General features: G+C 43.8%; 1 protein-coding gene across 4 annotated transcripts in view; it reads right to left on the reverse strand.

Annotated features, from left to right (window-relative positions):
- Window positions 1-21,631, reverse strand: part of TMPRSS2 (transmembrane serine protease 2) — a 48,535-nt gene that overhangs the window by 17,087 nt on the left and 9,817 nt on the right. For all 4 annotated transcript variants that reach the window (XM_075912161.2, XM_025188399.3, XM_075912157.2 and 1 more), the window contains exons 2-8: window positions 13,910-13,980; window positions 12,142-12,349; window positions 11,690-11,776; window positions 10,463-10,582; window positions 5,192-5,321; window positions 3,955-4,062; window positions 1,514-1,557 (exon numbers count right to left, since the gene is read on the reverse strand). In XM_075912161.2, the coding sequence (XP_075768276.1) occupies window positions 1,514-1,557; window positions 3,955-4,062; window positions 5,192-5,321; window positions 10,463-10,582; window positions 11,690-11,776; window positions 12,142-12,349; window positions 13,910-13,924 (712 nt within the window). In that variant the 5' untranslated portion in view covers window positions 13,925-13,980. The remainder of the gene's footprint in view (window positions 1-1,513; window positions 1,558-3,954; window positions 4,063-5,191; window positions 5,322-10,462; window positions 10,583-11,689; window positions 11,777-12,141; window positions 12,350-13,909; window positions 13,981-21,631) is intronic.

Raw genomic sequence — 21,631 nt, forward strand, 5'->3', positions numbered from 1 at the left:
GTACGTGGTCCCCAAATTTAATCCTTAAAAAAAAAATCTTACTAATGAAGTGATAGAGAGGAGTGGCCATGTTACTTCAACAAAATGTTGTGGGATTAGCTTAATTTTTCATTCCACTTTTCTTTCCATCACACTCAGGGATGTAGTCTGGACACAGCATTTTTGGGAAAAAAAGCAGGAGTTTAGACAGAGCATTTTCAACAGAAATGCCCCGTTTTGAAAGGTCCTATACTCTGTCAAAAATGCCCCGTCTAAACTGCCTATATTTTTTTTTCAAAAAAGCCCTGGTTTTGAAAAAAAAAAAAAAAAAAAAAAAAAAAAGCAAGCAGCGTCGGCCACCATTATGCAAATGAAGCATGGGAAATTCAAATCCTGGCTTCGTTTGCAATATTGACATGCCTAATTTACATCCCTTTACTGAAAAGGGGATGTAGTCTAGAGGTAGCCTTAGAGAAGGCAGATGCATGATTGTTTGTAATTGACCGACAGGAGAATGACGACTGGGGTGAGCGGAGAACAGAGTTGTATAACTGTATGAATCTGTACCACACCGTCACACATGCTAGCATTCTTGTACTATCCCCCAGACAAGGGAGAAAGAAGAGCTCGTCACAGATATAGGCTGAAAGGCCAGACAACATCGTATTCTGATAATTCTGGATTGTATGCGCCATTGTAGGGATAAATATAAGGACTTAGGACCAGAGAGGATCTTCTGGGTCATCATGTTCAGCCCCCCTCTACTGAAGATAAACACTGTCATAATAAGTCTTCTATATACTGTAAGTATGTGAATTATCATTACTACAGATACAATGATCTTCCCCCTAGGTGCTTGCCAGGAAGGCAGACTGTCCTTGCAAAACCATATAATTAAATGCCCCTTATCTATTTAGAACAAGGTATCTTACCATCAAGCGGGGGAAACTACACATATGCATAAGCAGAACTGAGAACGTTTCTGCCTCCGCCCCCCCGAGACACAGAAAATAAAAATTACTATGAATGATGAGAGCATCCACATATAGGAGTTAAAGAAACTAGAAGGAACATTTCACAGTCAGGATTCATGAAAAAAAAAATGCTACTGGCACGTCATTCCTCAATTGCCCTTTATGATGGGCTTCTCGGACTTGCCTCTAACACATTAGATACTTGGCACTGTCAAACATGAATCTGGAGTAAATGACTTATTGATCTGATTTTTACAGGGCAATTTCTATATACATGTAATCTTGAGCAGATTATTCAAAGGATCTGATCAAAGTTGGCAACAATACTTTAGACAAAGAACATTTAGGATCCACCAGCCAGCATGTCTCCACTAACTCTCCCTCAATCTGCTAGTCCCTCTCATCCCCGATTCTGCATGTAAACTACAATCACAATACATAGCTCATCAGAATAAGATGTGCTTCAGCACACAATCCTTGCACATCTTGACTTCTAGGCAGTCACTGGAAGCAGACAAATTTAAAAGTTACATTCTTCTAAAGAAATAGAAAACACTTACTTACGCAACGCAGAGATACCACCGCTCCCGATACACAAGAGGCACTAAAATAAATCAGCACACAGTTAGCCTTTACTAGAACATATAAAAACTCTGCTTAGAGAATAGTAGTCAGACGATTCTCTAGCCGCAGATCACATTGCACCCTCTATCCAGCCTCATTTGTCTCCTTCCGTTTCAGAAATCTCCAAGGTATTAATCCTTCCCCCACTCACTGCCCTGCCAGTGCCCACCCAGCCTTCACTTCTGTCTCCTCCATTCACCATGAGAGCATTAGTGGGAAGCATGCAGCTCTGACAGTAACACAGACTTTGAGACACATCGGCTGAGTCTACACTGCCACCTTTCAGCCCTACAACTTTAGCTGTTCAGAGGTTTGAAAAACTCACTCTGAACTCTAAGTCTTTGCACTGAAAAGCACCAGTCTAGATCTCCCAGCAATAAAGCATAACTGCCTACGTTACAATCAGTACAGTGAAGAGTGAAGTGAAGAGCAGAGAAAGAGAGGCGTGAGCACATTAGTCTCTATCCCTCCAGATGGAGGGTGCAGTCCTCAACTCTTCATCTTTACTACATAATTTAGAAATGTGCAGCTATCTGTCTGTCCATCTGTGAGCATGTTTGTCCAAGACCTCCTAAATGGTAAGAGCTAGGACCTCCAACTTCAGTGTACAGCTTCCTCTTATGTTAACTTAAAACAAGGTTTTAAGGTGCCAGGACATTGGGATGTGCCTAAAGTTAGATTTCCCCCCCCCCCCTCATAAAATGGAAAAGGAGGTAGACAGAGCCTTTGCGGCAGCCTCCCCTACCCCCACATTCTGCTGCCTCTTTTAGAGGCACTAGCGCAGGGGGAGTGGGCAGATGGCACTGTGGAGACGGTGCTGGGGGAACTGGCTTTTAAGTTGGCACTTCCCCACATCCCTCTGATAGGGCATGTCTACACTACCACCCTAGTTCGAACTAGGGTGGTAGTGTAGACATACCCATACAGAGGCAGCAAGAGGTGGGGGGGGGGGGGAAGCGAGTAGTCAACTCAACTAACCGATAAGCCTAGGCTTATCAGATAGTCAACTACTCACTTACGTTCCTAGTAGGTGGGAGTTATACCGCATGATGACCATGGGTGGGGAGAGGGCAGCAAGGGGCCAGAGATGGGGACCAGGACAGGTGTAACCCCACTGGGCCAGCAGAGTACAGGGGTGGAGAAAGGGACAGCTATCTACTATGTATTTCAGAGTTTGTGTCTCTGTGTCTGTCTCTCCCCCCAGTTGGGATACATGCAACCCTCCTTCAGTTGTGCCCACTGCAATCGCAGCAGCCATGGACAGGTGTTTCTCCCCTTGGCTCAAGACGTTGCAGTAGTCTTCTCTCTCTCCCTGGGGCAGCCTGCGTACTGAACGCTCAGCCCCATCTCAACCCCAAAACGATGATTTAAATGACGAAAACTTATTTGAGTTAAGGACCCAAGCAATGCTGGATAAATCTTCTAGTACAGCAATATTTTATAAAATAAAAAGGGGGAGGGAACTGAAGAATTTTCTAAGCACAGCTATCAACACACCAGAGAACTGAAATAAGAACATTTAGTAAAATACTTTAATTTAGGATCTATTATTCTAGTGTCTTTTTAACTCTGCTCCCTGAATATTCATACAATTCTAAACAAATAATACAAAAATAATCCTGAGAGTAATTTAATACTTTATGGCTAACGTCATCAGTTTTCCCCAGAACAGTCTTTTGGATGGTGTGCAAGAATTAGGATGGAACACAAGAGGAGGGGGGAAAAAAAAAATCAGTATCCTCAAGAAATTAAGCTTCAGTAAACGGGAATTAGAAAAATAAGTTTTAAAGAGACATTGCCAGGAATTATTTAAAAGTTGTGGATTTAATATAATGAACAGTAGTTATTGTGATCAGCCACAAGAACTTCTCTTCCCCCATGTTAAAAAATAAAGTAGAACAGGGTGAATAATGGATTTAATTCAATTCACTGGCACGTGTGAAAGAGTCCAAACATTGTTTGATGTCAAATTAAATGTTTTATTTGACCTGAAACAAATGGTTGCATAAATTTTAATAATTTAATATAATTTTTAAAAAGAAAATTGACTCAGTCATTTCAAAACATCCCATCTTAAAAAAAAAATAATAATCCCCACACACCACCACATCCATACAAATGTTTGATTGTTTTTTATAGAGGGGAAAAAAAACAAAGAAAAAAAAAGCAATACAATTTGGCAAAAGTTTACATGAATTGGTGAAATCTCATTGTCACCAAACGTGCATATTTTGCCAAAAAAATAATAATGCAAAACATTTTGACTAGCTCTAATAATTCCCAGAGGTGTTTGCATTACAGTGATGAAGGAAGCTGCCTTGTTTCCAATTGTTAAAAGTAAATAAAAATAAAAAATGCTTATATGAAATACAAGTACCTTTTATACAGTTTTTTGTACAGGTCTATGTTCCCAGCACTTGTATTCAACTTCATAAAGTTTGTAGAAACTCTTTCAGCTATTCTTTGACTATAGTAATAAGAATTTCTGTACAAAACAAAAGATTTAATAAGAAACTCAGATATTTCAAATCCTATCAGAAAGTTCTTCTAGTAATGCGAAACTATCCACTAAAATGTAAAGCTTACAACATGAACGACAATATTATGGAATATTACATCATAAAAACCCCAAGGATAATGTACCATGGCAGAACTAAAATTTAATTTCTAAGTAAATATCTTCTATGTCCACTTTTACAGTTCAATAAGACCTTGCTTTCATCTAACTTTTTCATGGTGAAAATTTCCAAGTTCTGACCACACTAACCCATCACTCCAATCACCTCCTGGATAGAAATGCAGCCACACCAGCCCATCTGCATTTGAGAGTCTTTCCCTTCCCCCATCTATCACTCCCAGCAGCAGCAACATAGGTAAATTGCAGCCTATTTCAAGTAGAAAAAAACAAGTTACTGTGCTTGGAATTTGTCCAGAAATTGCAGTTAAATGTCAACGCACTTGTGAAAGAGCATAATAAATCCTTTAGTGTCCTCCTAAGTCCGGGTTGTCTATGTAACATGGGTCACAACGAATAGGTTTCTATAAAGTTTTATGTTCAGTTAGTATGTTCAGTCCAAGAAAATCTTAAGCAAGCAGGGCTGTGGGGGCGGGGGAGAAATGAAAAGACAGTTGCTATGGGGCACAGCCATTTAAAAGGGCACCGAGATCCAGGCCCTTTAAACTGCTGCCAGAGCCCCACATGGCATGGCCCGAGTAGAGCTGGAGTCAGCTGGGGGAGGCACGACATGGTCCAAGTGGTATTGAGGGGGGCTGCCCCTTCTGACTAAGTGTCCACCACTTCTGGGGGCCAGGAGCCAAACCCGCTCTCTCCCCCAGTGAAGTCTGTCACCGGCACTGTAAGCGAGCACTATGTGCGTGCATGTATTGCTGCACAAAGACAACTAACAACTATTGTTTCTTCAAAAACATGTAGTGCGTATGCCATCTACATCACTGATTCAGCAACACCTAGTGATTTTCGTTTTAACTGGGACTGTTTTCTATTCATGAAAATTAAACTAGCAACAGAAAAACGCAGTAACTGATTCTTTGAAAAATTTAATAAAATGGTTGTGTTGACTGTACACCTTTCATGATTAGATTATTATACTTACTCATTGTATCCCATATCTTTACAAGCTATCTTTCCATGGTCATCATTCCAGTCGTCATAGCATACTGGATGCCAGGATTTGCTGACAGATGAATAGACCTCCAAGATAAAATTTGGTCCATAGAGTCTAACTGCAATCAAGACAGAAAACATTGCTGACCATCTTGTTCCAAGCCTACAATTTTCATATTCCTAAAATGTATTTTACACCTATTACTTTTGCGAGCAAGCTCCAAAAGCAGTAGAACTGCAAGATTAAAAAAAATAAAAAGATAGAAGGACATTGTTTCAGTTTAGTTCTTCATTTGATGTCACTTTTTCGATCACTAGTTTCAGAGATTCCTTTTACATTCATTTTTTATGAAATATAAATCAAAAAAGCAATTGTTGCTTCCACAAAAATTGTCAGGGGCCCTAGAGACAGATGTAGCACCTGAAATTACCTTTTGCTTTTAAAGAAAAAAATTCCAGATGATGCTATAATTTGACACTCATTATGAAGTTTTCATTTACTAAATTTTTACATGTCAGTTTAATTCCCTTTTCTAAAGCCATCTGAGTGAGTTATTACCTTAAGTTGTATTTACATTTTAAAGTTCATTTTATGAACATTTTAAAATTAACACAACTCTTTCCCATGCTCCACCCTCAGCCTGAGTTTATGGCAATAACAGACAAGGTGATGAAAGGGTAAGAAATTGTCCTGTACGAATATAAAAGATCATGAAGCAAAGAATTTAACATGGAACAGCTTGCCTCATAACATCAAGCCCTAATACTTATTTGATTTGAAGAGATAGTGTGTCCTAAAGGTAAGACAGAAAAGTTCAACATGAAAAGTTAAAGTGAAAGATAATGGTTGGAATAAGCTATATTACTGAAAAGGGACCCAATTATGCAACCAAACTAGAAAAATCATCCTTTAAAAAAAAAAAAAAAAAAAAAAAAAAAAACACAGCTAACTGTTGGTACTATGCAGAATACATTGGAAGATCAGAGTTCCAAATACATGTATAAGTGGTGGGATTTTTTTTTTTTAAACAAAAACCTTTGTTTGGTTAGAAAACAAACTTTTGCAGTAAAGGTTCGGTTTCAATGGTCCAGGACAGATTCTCTGGCCAGAAAGAGACTGATGATCGCCACTACCATAAGTAGTTGGGGTAGTTACTGAGACATAAGGAACCCTCATATAAATCCCAGTTCTGTCTAAACTGGAGCAGGGACGTGAACCCAGGTTTCCTACTGCCCAGGTGGACTATTCTGATCTGGATAGCCAGTTGTTTCTCTGAAGTGTTTGAAGAGAGTGAAATCTCAAAAACATTCATGGGAGAGGAAAATAGTTTCCCACCCAGCTTTTATAATACGATCAAATGGAGCAGTATGTCCTCTTCAAGACCATTTTCTGGGAAGTCATATTATGGAACACAGATATTAAGAACAAGGTAGATGTGGCTTTTCAGTGTGCACATTAATGATGTTCACAACCAAGTATTCTCTGGTGACTACAGCCAGCTCATCATGAAAGTCTCCCTCTCTTCATTTCTTCAGCTGAAATCACTAAAATCAGTCAGTCTCTTATGCTGAAAGTTATTATAAAGCATTCTTTGGAAGGTGATGCTTTTAAGGGTGGTACAGGTTGGACTTCGTTGGTCCGGCACCCTCAAGATCTGTCTGGTCTTGGACAAGGGGATTTGTCAGACCAGGGAAGGTCCCTCCCCTTGTGGTTGTGCTGCCACCGGGCTAAGGCTCCAGCCTGCCCCTTCTGCTGCTTCAGCCCCCGGGACTCTCCCCAGCCCTGCTGCTGCCAGGGCTGGAGTGCCACGGCTAGACCTGCACAGCCAGGGAAGAGCTATGCAGCTGCCAGGCTCCATGGCTGGGGCTAGAGTTCTGCAGCCAGGGCACAAGAATGGGGCTTGAGCTCTGTGGCCTAGGCCAGAGCTCCCTGGGTGCCGCTGAGGCTGGAGCTCCCCAGACGCTGGAGCCAGAACACATCCAGAGCTCCAGAGATGGGGCCAGAGGTCCATGGCTGCAGCCAGGCTATAATTCCCTGGCTGCTGGAGCCAGGGAACTCTGCTGGGGCCAGAACTCCACACTATGCCATCTGTCCTCCACCCACACATAGAGATAGCTGGGAGCCCCGAGTGTGAGTCACCGGTGCCCCTTACGGTGCTCCTGCCCTGCCGCCAGTCCTCCCTCTTCCTGGGTTCTGTGATCCAGGAACATAGGTGGGTGATGCTGGACCATAGATGTTGCCGGACCAGGAAGCCACGGTTAAAGGAGATACCACCTGTAGCAAGCTTCCATCTTTGTTTTGCTTTTGTTACGCTAGCACACACTAAGGGTATGTCTACACTACAGCACCAATTCGAACTAACTTAATTCGAATTAGTTAATTTGAAATAAGCTAATTCGAATTAGTGCATCTAGACTTAAAAACTAATTTGAATTAGCGTTTCGCTAATTCAAAATAGCATGTCCACACTGAGCGGACCCTGAACCGAAGTTAAGGCTGGCCAGAACCAGTGCCGGTAGGGCATCAGGTTATGACTTAGAGTATGGAGATGCTGCCTCAGGCTAGCCGAGGGCTGTGCTTAAAGGGACCCGACCCCCACCCAGGAGAGACAGTTCTCAGGGTTCCCCGCTTGCTTGTCTAACTCGATAAAGGACAGCAAAGCAGTCCTGTCTTGGAGTGCCCTGAGTGCCCACACTCGGCACATCATAGCACTCGGCCATCAGCCCGGCTGCACTTGCCGCAGGCTGCCATCTGGGGGAGGTCAATCATGGGGCTGTCAGGATCCAGGAGGCCCTGCAGGAAAGCTTCCACCCCGAGGAGCCCGCAGAGCCATCCCAGTCCTCCCCATCGGCGGCTCATGCCCCATTCCTCCCTCACCTCCTTTCACTTACCCTTCCCTAGGCCCCCTTCCTGATGTAAAAAATAAAGGACACGTGCGTTCAAAAATAGTAACTCTTTATTTAACAAAACTGGGGAGGGGGGATTAACCTCTGGGGAGACTGGGAAAAGGAGGTGGGAGAGGGGAAGAGAGAGGGTGGGAGAGGGGAGGGGGAAACCTGGGAGGAGGGAGCTGGTAGTGGGAAGCCAGGGGAAGAAGGAGGAGGGGAAGTATCAAACTATGGTATGCCATATCTTCATACTCCATATCTTGGAAAGGGTGCAGAAAAGGGCAACTAAAATGATTAGGGGTTTGGAACAGGTCCCATATGAAGAGAGGCTAAAGAGACTTGGACTTTTCAGCTTAGAAGAGAGGAGACTGAGGGGGGATATGATAGAGGTCTATAAATCATGAGTGGCGTGGAGAGGGTGAATAAAGAAAAGTTCTTCATTAGTTCCCATAATATAAGGGCTAGAGGACACCAAATGAAATTATTGGGTAGCAGGCTTAAAACTAATAAAAGAAAGTTCTTCTTCACACAGTGCATAGGCAACCTGTGGAACTCCTTGCCACAGGAGGCTGTGAAGGCTAGAACTATAACAGAGTTTAAAGAGAAGTTAGATACATTCATGGAGGTTCGGTCCATGGAGTGCTATTAGCCAGGGGGTAGGAATGGTGTCCCTGGCCTCTCTTTGTGGAAGGCTGGAGATGGATGGCACGAGACAAATGGCATGGTCATTGTCTTTGGTCCATCACCTCTGAAGTACCTCGTGCTGGCCGCTGTTGGCAGACAGGCTACTGGGCTAGATGGACCTTTGGTCTGACCCAGTATGGCCATTCTTATGTTCTAAGCTCAGGGCTCAGGGTCGAGGGTCTCACTGGACCAACTTGATTTTCATGCAAACCTGCTCCTGGGTTCGCATGCGGCCTTTGGTGGCCAGGCTGGCAGCTATCCTGCCCTAGACAGCTGCTTTCCTGTGCCTGCTGCGGAGATCGTGGACGTTGGAGGCCTCCCCTCAAGCCTCGATGAGGTCCACGATTTCCGCACTAGACCAGGTGGGCGCCCGCCTCTTGCAGCCCCAGGCAGGCTTCTGTGAGCCGCCAGCCCGGTCCTGGGAAGAGGCGGAGGGCTGGGTGGCAGCGGATGGCTGGGTCATGCCGTGCCAAGTGCAGGGTCTGCTGGCTGGATGCTGGCAGGCTTGCAACTGGCACAAGCACTGTAGCCAGACCATGCCCCTTTAAGGGCTCCGGGGCCGGGAGGGGGGCAGAAAAGTTTCCCTGGTTTGGCCCAGAGTGGCCACCAGGGCAACCTGGGAAGGACTAGCCTCCAACTAGTTCGAATTAAGTGCCTACACAGCCCTTAATTTGAACTACTTAATTCGAACTAGGCGTTACTCATTGTAGAATGAGGTTTACCTAGTTCGAATTAAGCACTCTGCTAGTTCAATTTAAATTCAAATTAGCGGTTTGTATGTGTAGCCCCTATTAAAGTTAATTTGAACGAACGGCTGTTAGTTTGAATTAACTTTGCAGTGTAGACATACCCTAATATTGAGACAGATAGATTTTTTTATGGGTGAAGCATGCTAGGGAGAGGTTGAAAAGTGAGGAGAGCGGGTGGAAAAAGAAATGTAATAAGAAATGAGCCAATCCATGTCACTGAACTCAAGAAGATAGTATCCCCTGCTCTGCAAGCCACAGACTGCTGTAAGCAAGCAGCTGCCCAACAGGCAATGCAGACATTTCTAGAGCTTTGTCTATATTAGTCTTTTGTCTACCTTAGTTTAAAGTCACACCTTAAACTAAAACAAAATACAGGATTATGTAGCACTTTAAAGACTAACAAGATGGTTTATTAGATGATGAGCTTTCGTGGGCCAGACCCACTTCCTCAGATCAAATAGTGGAAGAAAATAGTCACAACCATATATACCAAAGGATACAATTAAAAAAATGAACACATATGAAAAGGACAAATCACATTTCAGAACAGAAGGGAGATGCGGGGAGGGGGGAGGTAAATGTCTGTGAGCTAATGGTATTAGAGGTGATAATTGGGGAAGCTACCTTTCTAATGGGTAAGATAGTTAGCGTCTTTGTTGAGACCGATGCATAGAGTGTCGAATTTTATGGTTGTGACTATTTTCTTCCACTATTTGATCTGAGGAAGTGGGTCTGACCCACGAAAGCTCATCATCTAATAAACCATCTTGTTAGTCTTTAAAGTGCTACATAGTCCTGTATTTTGTTTCAGCTACACTAGACTAACACAGCTACATTTCTATCACCTTAAACTAAGACAGTGCCACTTTGTAATGCAGACTAGGGCTTAGAAAGGAAAATGCATCAAGAGGCTTCCAAGGAGTTTTATGCACACTTACCACATCGGTTTTCATCTTCTCCGTTGGAGCAGTCAGCCACTCCATCACACCACTGAGATGGTGACACACATGTTCCTGAAGATCCACACTGTATTGATGAGCCAAGACAGCTATTGGTCACTACAAGAGGATCGGCGTGCAAAGGAGACAGATGTGTGGGCATTAAAAAGGATCTTTAAGATAAGAAGTCAGCTACAAATGGTTATGATTTCTACTGAGTTTTCTGAGACAGTTTCAATTCCACCAAGGCATATGTTGAAAGACCTTTGGATTGTACAATTTGAGGAACACACATGCAAAAGAAATATGGGCAAGAGGGTTGGTAAAATGGAAGACTGTATACAGTAAACCCTTTTAAATGCACATTTATACAGCACATTTTTGACATAACACAATTTTCTTTTGTAACCCACTTTTATGTCGCGTGCATTAAATAGAAGGCTCCCAGGAGAGAGTTTGAGCGCAGAAGAGTGCTTGGGGTAGAGAGCTGAGGGCTCAGGGTTTCAGATCTAGAGGGTGCTCACCTTGGGAGGCTCCCCATACTTGCTGCTCCCGGCAGAGGATGAGGCATGGCCAGGCTGCTCTTCACACTGCCTCTGCCCACAGGTGCCCTCTGCCTCACCACCTCATAGTCAGGGCTCAGCGAGAGATCTGCCTAGCCATGCCTCCACCAGAAACAGCAGGCACAAGGAACTGTTTGTTTGCAGAGAAACATCTGATGTAAGCCCTGCCCCCCCAAATCCAGTACCCTGAGTTTGCTCCCACAATCCAATTCCTTGCCCTGAGCATCCTCCCTCATCCAACTCCTTCCCAAGGTCCACACCTTCCATCCCCTCTTCCACCCCCAACATGTGCAACATTGTCATGTCTGGGAATATAACCCTATTTTCCCCCCTCACTATTCTTCAGTTGATCTAAACACATTTTTATGTGTGTGAGAGGTCCCAGTTTATGGGATTCCAGAGAATTCAGATGAGTAAGAGGTTTCTGCTGAGTCAAGGACATTGATCAAATGTAAATATATTTGAAGTTAAAGGAAAAGACAACAGTAACACTGATTACAACAAATAATTAAGTTTTAAAAATTTAAAACAAGTTGCATTCCTAAAAGACAGGTAACAAAAGTTTTCTGTTCTAATTTACCACTCACTAGAAGATGAAAATCAAAGGCTCAACACATTTTAGCTTTGAACAGAAGATCTACCACCACAAACAACACATTCTTACCAAAATACCAGATAAGGACAGCTGCAATTACGGCACCAATCAGTAGTATTGCAATAGAAAAAATGATGCACAGAGTTTTCTTAAGATCTGCAATTAAAAAGGGAAAAAAAGAAGAGTTAGATTTACAAACAAATTATTGTATTAGCCTAGGTCCCATACCTATCTCCCTGCAAACAAACTCAGATGGACAGCTTTCAGTCTCTGCTATGCAGATGTGAATCTACAATTCAGATGTTCAATCACTCCATCTCATCATTTCACAGAACCACCCAGCTCTGCACACCTTTTACAAAAGAAGTACAATAGTAATGGATTTGGGTCTACCTACCACCCTCAGGGACCAAGAAGTGCTTCTGGGATACTCCCTCAAGATAAGAGTTTAAAGGAAATAAGTTTCATCTGTTGGACACATGCAATAAGTCTACATGAAAAGTAATCCAGACAAATCTTACTTGATGTGCACAGTTTCGCTGATGGCGGCTTTGGCTGTACTACTGGGGGAGCTGATTGAGGAGTAGGAACTCTTGGGACATAATGTGGCACTGATGGAGGATAATACGTAGGAGGGTATTGTGGATACATGTTAGTATTCACAGGCTGTCGGACAAAATAGAAGTTTTCTGGCTGATAGCCATGATTTTCATAGTATGGTGGTAGTCCCTAAATAGAAAATAAAGGTGAAAGTAAGGGGGGAAATAATTTCAAAGTTAGAACAATATAAAAGTTCCTAAAATACTTTGTCTCTTATGTAAATACAATGAACACCCAAGAATTCTCATTGGACAACATCTGGGTTGGTATTTGGTCCTGCCGTAAGGGCAGGGGACTGGACTCGATAACCTCTCAAGGTTCCTTCCAGTTCTATGAGATCAGTATCTCTCACTAATTCAGAAATTAATCATACTCATGAACACAAAAAATAGATATACTCTTAGGGTTGCCAGGTGTCCAGTTTTGAACTGGACAGTCCAGTATTTGAGTTTTCTGTCCAGGAAACAAATTGAGAAAATACCAGAGGGGGTGGGGCAGGGCCAGGGCAGGATGGAACCCCCAGGACCAGACTCGCTCGCACGCCCCACCAGGGCTGTGAGCAGGACAGGCAGCTCCCCGGGATCTGTATGCATCCTGGTCAGCACCACTCCCCGCCAGCTGGTTCTTCCCCAGCCAGCCCCACCCCCCCAAGCCCTCCTGGCCAGCCCTGCTCCCCACTAGCTGGTCCCGCCCCCCCCCCCCGATGTCCCCTGGCTAGCCCCGCTCCCCCCAACCCCACTCCCCTCCCAGCCAGTCCCCCCCATCTGCTGTTCTGAGATCAAGTGTGTCCGGTATTTTTTTGAAAGACATCTGGTAACCCTATACACAAACTCTCCTGGGAAGAGGAGCAAAAGACTTAAAGGGACATTTAACTGAGGGATTAATTTAAAAAAAAATACAACTAGTTTCCAAATAGATCACCCTTTAGGTTTTAAATTTAGATTTTAAATTCCTTTAGAAAAAATAGATTTTTTTGCTTCTTTATATTTATAAAGGTCTCTTCCATAGTTAGTTTCTGCTTTATTTTCACTTTTTTTTTTAAATAAAAACTGGTAAAATAGCATATTTTCTGACAAGTTATTTCAGCTGAAATAACTTGGAGAATAGTTACTATGTTAGATTCAAATTTTTTAGTGATAAATTTGTTTTTCCAGTTGACAGTGTTCCTTCATTGCTAATTATCAGATCTCACTATAGCACTCTGCCAAAACGTCATTACTTTTAACAAATACACCACAAAATACATACCGCTACATTCTATATTCTAACACTAACATCTCATAATAATCAACAAGATACAACTTGTCATGCACAACGTTTTATGTTGCATTTTTTCTCCTCTTAGCCATAGAACATAATCAACAACTTCTACTGTAGTTGTATGATGGGCAGTTTTGTATTCTCATAGTACCCTGAAGAGGGTAGCAGAATACTAGATTCATAAACTACATCCATCACTGTGAATCACTGACTTGAAACATTAGTTCATTAATCTATCCCCACATTACCCTAGCAGGCAGGTAAACATTTTTCTCATTTTATAGATTAGGAAACTAAAGTCAAAAAACTTTTTTTAAGAGAAAGATATGTATACCTATGCTCACTTTTAATGACCCTGGTTATTAATTAATTCATTTAATTACTAGGCTGCTACACACAGAAGACAAATCTGAATATTTAACTACTTACTGAGTTTGCAGACATCTTTGCTTTATCAAAAGTGCTGAGACAGCAAAAGTGTTTGGAAAACTTGGGATAACCTGTAAATATAGACAAAAGCAAAAAATACACATTCAGAACATTCTGCTTAGAGCTGGCTGAAAAACTTGTGAGCAGTTTTCAGCTGGATAATGCCATTTCCACAAAATTAACACATTTTGCATGAATAGATGATCTCAAAATTAATAATAGGGAAGTACTGAAATATGTATGTAATATGTAAGAATGTTTTGATCTTATCAAACCAATAAAGGTTAAAACTAAATATTTCAGAATATTGCATTTGTTAAATAAACCTAATAGAATAATATCTAAGAGCTAAGCCTAACAGGAAAACTTCAAACACACAACAATATTGTTGAGGAGGATGGTCAATGACTGTTAACTAACAAGAATCAAAACTAAGAGAGCTGTTTCCCTCTCCTACACTATAAAATAAACACGGATTCTAAATTATATTATGGACTAAGAATGAAATGGCATTAAAAAATTCAATTTTCCAAAGGCAATTCAGTTGGATCAACTATGTGCACCCAGGAAAGAAATCTGAAGGAAGGTGCTCTCTGCTAAGCACTCCTGTTGTGAGCAGTGAAGGAGAGGCAGAAAGGAATGTTCCTGTTCAAGTATAAGCTCAAAGTTCATCTTTACATTCAAGATAAAGGCAAACAAATGTGCTTTATGAAATTTAAACACACTGATGCAGCCTTAACTATTGTACAGCAACAAACAACAGCCAGCTGCCAAACTGTACCCTTCCCCCCCCCCCAAGGTCAACTGTGCATAATGCTCGCTCTGATCACAAAAGTACTAACACACTCAAACCTTGTCTTCACCTAAGAAAGGTGCAATTTTTTGTCTCAGGGTACACCTATAAACACACACCCCTGTGCGTCCAGCTCACAGGGCTATGTAAATGCAGTGTAGATGTCCAGGCTCAGGCTGGAGCCCATGAATGGGGAGGGGAAGGATGCAAGTGTGGCTTAAACTGTTAGAACAGGCCTGCACAACTCAGAAAGCGGCAAGGGCCATATTACTCCAAAGAAAACAGCTGCGAGCTGCAAGGGTAGGTTTGGGGACAGGTGATACTTTATTAAGAAATTTTCAATTAAAATCAGGCATGCACAACATACAGATCCCAATGCCCTTACCCTCTCCTCTCCCAGCATCACCCTATCCCCACTCCCACTGACACCTTCACTCCTGCCCTTTTCCTCATTGTCTCCACTTGGCCCCCTGGCATTTGTCTCTCCTGCACCCTGTCCCTTGGTGCCTTCCCCTTTCTCCTGACTTGCCCCCTCCCCTCAGCACAAGCTCCTTCCCCTCCCCTACCTGGCTTCTGCCTTCCAGTTTGCGGGGCTGCCGGAGCCTTTTTGAATCGGGTGGTCGCCGGCCGATATCACGACAACATGTTACGCCAGCATCCTGGCGTCTGCCAGAGTCCCACCCTCTAGCTTGTGCCAGAGCTACTCGCTGGTAGCCCGGCGGCGAGAATCACCGCACTTTCCTCTCCCTGGTGGCGCTCCGTTTCTCTGCCCGGCCGGCAGATCGGATGGGGCCGTGCTGCCCGTAGTCATCACGGGCTGCACAGTGACCCCCTGCAGGCCGCATGCAGCCCGTGGGCTGTATGTTGTGCAGGCCTGTGTTAGAACATACCAACACTCCACAGCAATTTAAAATAGGAAGGCAGGCAAGGGGGAGAAACAAAGGGGGGCACACAACAGAACCAGTCAAAGCTACAGGATAAATTTAGGTTTGCAGAATGCTAATATAGAAGGCCCCCGACTTGCGACGTGATTTGGTTCCAGGGGAAGCGTTGCAAGTCGGGGGCGTTGTAATTCGAACCCTCATTTACTATAGGCGCTGTGCACTATCATAAATGCGGGCCAAGGACATAAGTCGGGGGTATTCAGTAGGGTTGCCAGGTGTCCGGTTTTGAACCGGACAGTCCAGTATTTGAGCTTTCTGTTCAGGAAACAAATTGAGAAAATATAAATGTCCGGTATTTTCTAAGTACGATGTAATGTAGATTGTCATGTAATGTCAAGTGTGTCCCGTATTTTTGTTGAAACCATCTGGCAACCCTAGTTTTCAGCCCTTTCCACACTTACAAAAATGGTTTTAAGTGCAGGGGGTCAGAACTCGGGCGGTCGCAAGTTTGGGGCCTCCTGTAGTCTCATTTGGGCAGGACGCAGGAGTTAACAGCATTTTCTTTTACTTACAGGAAAGTCAATGAATCCAGTGAACGCAAGTTGGCAGAACCTCAAATTTATATCTCATCCATTCTTACTTAGTGGTGTAAACTGGTGGCATGCAATTCTGCCCCACCTCAGTGGTTAAGTAACACTTTACAGAAAGAGTTCTTCCACTCTCTGGAAAAACTAAATGCAAACAGAATGGTAATCAACGCAGCCTAAAACTTGCTGCTTTGTCTACCTCTTAAGTAAAAGACTTAGTTACATCTTCATTACAGACACTTCATGGCCCAGTTACAAAGCTGCCATAACGCGGACAATTGCTATCACAACAGAAGGGGGATTTCCACTGCTGTCATTAATCCACCCCTACCCCGAAGAGGTGGTAGTAAACTAGATCAATGGAAGAATTCTTCCATCAACTCAAAATTATTTAAATTGGAGCTTAGGTTGGCCCATGTCTCTCAGAGGTGTGAATTTCTCATGCCTCTGAGCAACATAGCTAGGTCGACCTAAGTTTAGTTATAAACTAAGCCAGGGCTAGTCAACACCCAGCCTGCGGGCCACATGAGGCCCGTGGTCCATTTGTTTGCAGCCCGTGGTACAGTTTGGGTTGATATGCATTTTAGTAGTTACATTCCCGCACTGTCATAGCTCATTAAAAGTGTTGTCGTATGAGTTGAAATTGGGTAAATATTGCAGTTTATTAATATCAGCAGAACTGACTTAAATGGGGCCTGCATGTTGTGTAGTCTTACCTTAATCTTTGTATTTGTGCCTGTCCATGTGAAAGAAGCAATTTGCATGTATATGCAACCACACTTAAGCTGCGGCACTTGGCATGTGCTGTGGCCCCCGGGGCTTCCAAAGTTGAGTAGCCCTGGACTAAGCCTTAAGCCTTCTCTGCACAACAGCAGTACAGCTATGGCCTGTTGGCAATGCCTGTGTAAACCTACAATATAAAAGTAGACTACAGCAATAGAAGATTTTTCCCATCTGAGCAATGGTAGCTAGGCCAACAGAAATATTTATTCTGCCATTTTAGCTGCACCTACAGCATGGATTAGGTCAGCATACTGCACAGGGTTGTGGATTTTTAACACTACAGATACTATAACTATGTCAACCCAAAATTAAGGTAGATCATGCCACATACTGCCACTACGAAGAAAGAACACTAGGCATGTTTACCCTCCATAGTATAAGATACTTCTAGGAATTTTATACATGTCTCATTCCCCCATTATCCTTTGTTATTTCACCATTTCTCTGTGTTTTCAAAAAGAACTCAAGATGTAGCGTACAGATGTAAGCAATTACTTGACTATCTGATAAGCAGCGAGAGAGGATGGGGGAGGGAGCAGAAGCTGGTGGGAGCTGACTTTTAAGACGGCTTCCCCCAGCACCATCTCCGTGGGGGAGGGCAGTGGTACAGAGGGCAAACAGCGTGAGTGGGGACTGAAACAGACCCCGCTCACACCGGTTCCCACTGGAGCGCTTCAGCCTTTGAAATGTACAAGAGTGCTGTGGGCCTCTTGTACAATTCAAAGGCTGAAGCACCGCAGTGGGAACACAAGGTCAGCAGAGACTGCCTAAGCACTATCTCCCTTGTGCCACCTGCTCCCCCTGCTGCCTCTATCTTCAGCCTTTATCAGAGGCAAAGGGGACGGGAGGGATAGGGGAGGCTGCTGCACAGCCCTGGCTGTTGTGAACAGGGCCTGGTGCTAGAGTATTGCTGTCTGCTGCAAACAGGGGCTGCTGGACTCAGCATGAGCTGGAACTGCACAGCCCCGGCTTACATTTAAAATGCAGAGTTGCAACATAGGTGGCTCCCAGAGCTGGCATGTACTGGGACTGCTCAGTCCCAGCTCGAGCCGGCTCCTGGAGCTATGCTCTGCAGAGTGGCCCTGTCGACTAATCGTGTAGTTGATACAAGTTGTATGATTAGCCTGATAACAGCATTTTAACATCCTTAATGTAGTGCCTTGTCAGTCAGTGGCTTCTGTACCAGAATTACCAATACAAGTGTTATTAACCTGCCCTCCACTTGCAGACTGACAATTGTTGTGTTATCAAGTCATAAAATATAGGTCCTAGCAATATACCATCTATTCATATTTATACAAAAGTACTAAAAGTCATATTATATTTTGAAATATTTTAAAGTACGATAGGCTGTATATCAATGTCTATTTAAAATACCAGCCTCCTTATATAAAATAGTACTAGATTTTAAAATGTCATGAGAGTAGTGACATACTAGCTATTATGAGTGACTCTTCATCTTCTAGCAATTAAAGCTGCATCTGATATCCATACTATGTAAAAACAAACTACATGTTTTTTCCAGAGTATAGTGTTAACTCTCAAACTAGAATTTTCTTCTAATAGTATAAAAGAAATGGCAGAAATGAAAAGGTTTTAAGATGACTGACTTTTAATAAAGCTTAACTTTAATATCTCTATGTTGATAACTGAGATAAATGCCTCATTATTCACTTGTGAAATAACTTTCCATCATATCCTTATTTATAAGATGGGTAGGAGCTTGTCTCCCTCCGTCCCCCCGCAGCCCAATGGCAGTAGATTAAAAATGCCAATTCAACTTCCATGTAACTCATTGGGACTGCTTATCAGACTGTAGCTCTCTTGCTGAAGGAATTGTGAATTTTTAACATGCCCAGTCTACGGAAGTTGAAGTGGGCTCCTGACTAGATACCCTCTCAGAACTCTTTTCCTCGGCACTATATCCATGCTCGTGAACAGTGCCTTGAATATGAGAGCCTTATAAGGCTGTACCATTGGCTGATAACCCATTTACAGAGAAGGAAACCTTTTGGAAGACCACCAGCAATACTTCCTGAAGCACTTTTGCTCATCTTCAAGACTAGCCATTCAAGGTAAAATACTGAACATTCCTGCAACAAACCCCAGTGCCAACTCTGTCTACACATCTATCTATACAAGTGACTCCATCACAGAAGCCAACCACATAAGCCACGACATTCAGGGCGCATACAACTGCACATCCTAATGCAGGGCTTGGCAAAAATATGGCCCGGGGGCTGGCTCCGGCCCACAGACACCGTGCAGGGACCCTCAGGAATGCAGCTGCCGCAGTACAAAACGCAGTCCTGCGGCTCTCTGCTCTCAGCCACTCTCTCAGCTCCTTATGGCTGGAAACAGCCAGCCAATCGGAGCGGAGAGATTGGCCTGAGCAACTGGGGCAGCGCAAGCCTTTGCCCACCCAGAGTTGAGAGCCACGTGGAGGGAGGAGGCTGCATTTTCAAGCGGCCTGGGGCTGCAGCAGGTAGGGAGACCATCCTGCATTGGGGGTGCTGCAGCCTGCTGGCCAGGAGACACTTAGGTAAACTCCTCCCAGCCAGCACCTGAGTCTGGCACCTCACCCCCTTCTACACCCCAACTCCCTCCCCCAGGTCACCATCCAAACCCTCTGCACCCCCTGCCCCACGTGAAAACTCTCTCCCAGACCCTGTACTCCCTCCTACACCCCTTCCCCAGGCCAGAATCCTCTCCTGCACCCACACCCCCTCCCTTACCCTGTACCCCAACCTCCTTACCCAGATCACAACCCCCTCCTTCACTCTGCACCCAACCTCCATCCTAGACCCTGCACCCCCTCCACGGAAAAGTGCGGCCCTTGATTACTTACCAAAACCTTGGAGTGCCCCCCCCACCAAAAATTATTGCCCACCCCTGTCCTAATGGGATATATCCTATCAAGTGCTAGCAGTGCCTCCCTCCGCCATGAATATTGGCCAAACCAGACAGTTTCTACAAAAAAGGATACAAACTCATACATCAGAAATGGTAGCACACAAACCTGTAGGGGAACATTTTAACCGGCCTAGACACTCAATCATGGATTTAAAAGTAGCCTTTCTTCTACAATGAAATTTCACCAACTAATGACAAAGAGAGCCTAGAGCTGGAATTCATCTCAGTTACCCTGGTCTTGAACAAAGACATGAACTAGTTGGTGCATTACAAAAGCAATTCTCCTGCCTTTAATTTCCACATAAAAAGCTATGTATGAGACACATCCAGCCCACTTAATTAGCCTCATTGACACAGGTACTACATTTGACAAGTACTACTTCTGCTGTTATCTTTTTGGTTTCTGTTACTTCCATTCCAATTCATCTGATGAAGTGGGTTCTGCCCATGAAAGCTCATGATTCTATGTATTTTGGTTCGTCTCTAAGATGCCACAGGACTATTCATTATACTTACTTTGGGGTGTCCAAAAAAGGTTTTACCTGCCTTTGGACACGTGTATAGTTTTTTGCTTATTAAAATTTCCACTAAAGTTATAGATCAAATTAATTATGATATTGTGACTATGTGGTCAGTCCAGGATCGGGGAAAATCTGTTGTTTTTTCTCTTCAAAAGATTTGTTTTGTCAGCTTGCAGGCCTGCCAGTGCATATTTGTAAATAAAACCAGTAAGAGTATCTCAAACCATGAATCAGAAATGTTTGCGTAAATAAAAATTACTATGACTGAACCAGAAACTTTCCAAAAGCCTTATGTAAACGGATGGGGTTAATTTATTTTCAGTACAGGCAGTTCCCGGGTTACGTACAAGATAGGGACTGTAGGTTTGTTCTTAAGTTGAATTTGTACGTAAGTCGGAACTGGCGTCCAGATTCAGTCACTGCTGAAACTGACTAGCGGCTGACTACAGGAAGCCCGAGGCAGAGTTGCTCTGCCCCGGGCTTCCTGGAATCAGCCGCTGATCAGTTTCAACAGGCTGAATCTGGACGCCAGTTCCGACTTACATACAGATTCAACTTAAGAACCCCAGGCATCCCCAAGTCAGCTATTGCTGAAACTGATCAGCGGCTGATTCCAGGAAGCCCGGGGCAGAGCAGACCAGGGAGACACGGAGCAGCTTTTCTCGCCCCGGAGGACGCGGGCAGCGGGACCGCGGCACATCTGGGCATCCTGCCACTCCCGTCCTCTGGGGCGAGAAAAACCCCGTTCGTAACTGCGGATCCGACCTAAGTCGGATCCGCGTAACCCAGGGACTGCCTGTACTTATATGGGAAATAGCTTATTAAAGGAGGGAAAAAAGGCCACATCACGGTTCTTTGGTAGTCAAAAGAGAGAGTATCTGTTAAGGAGGGAGAGGCCTATTCAAATATTCTCTATAAAAGGTTTTTCTTCACATTAAAGCGCTGTTGCAGCAGCACTTTAAAGTGGCAGTGTGGCCACAGTAAAGCACTGAGAGAGCTCTCCCAGTGCTCTAGGTCAGATGTGACCAACCTGAGCCTGAGAAGGAGCCACAGTTTACCAATGAACATTGCCAAAGAGCTACAGTAATTTGTCAGCAGTCTTCATCAAGTGCCTCCTCTCCCATCTCCAGCATCTTTTGCCCACCAGCAGCCCCACTGATCAGCACTTCCTCTTCCTGCCCTGTGCCTCCTGCCCATTGCAATCAGCTGTTTCATGGCACTCAGGAGGCTCTGTGGGGGAG

This window comes from Pelodiscus sinensis, chromosome 1, assembly GCF_052426305.1.
Source record: "Pelodiscus sinensis isolate ZL-2025 chromosome 1, ASM5242630v1, whole genome shotgun sequence".
Lineage (NCBI taxonomy): Eukaryota > Metazoa > Chordata > Testudines > Trionychidae > Pelodiscus > Pelodiscus sinensis.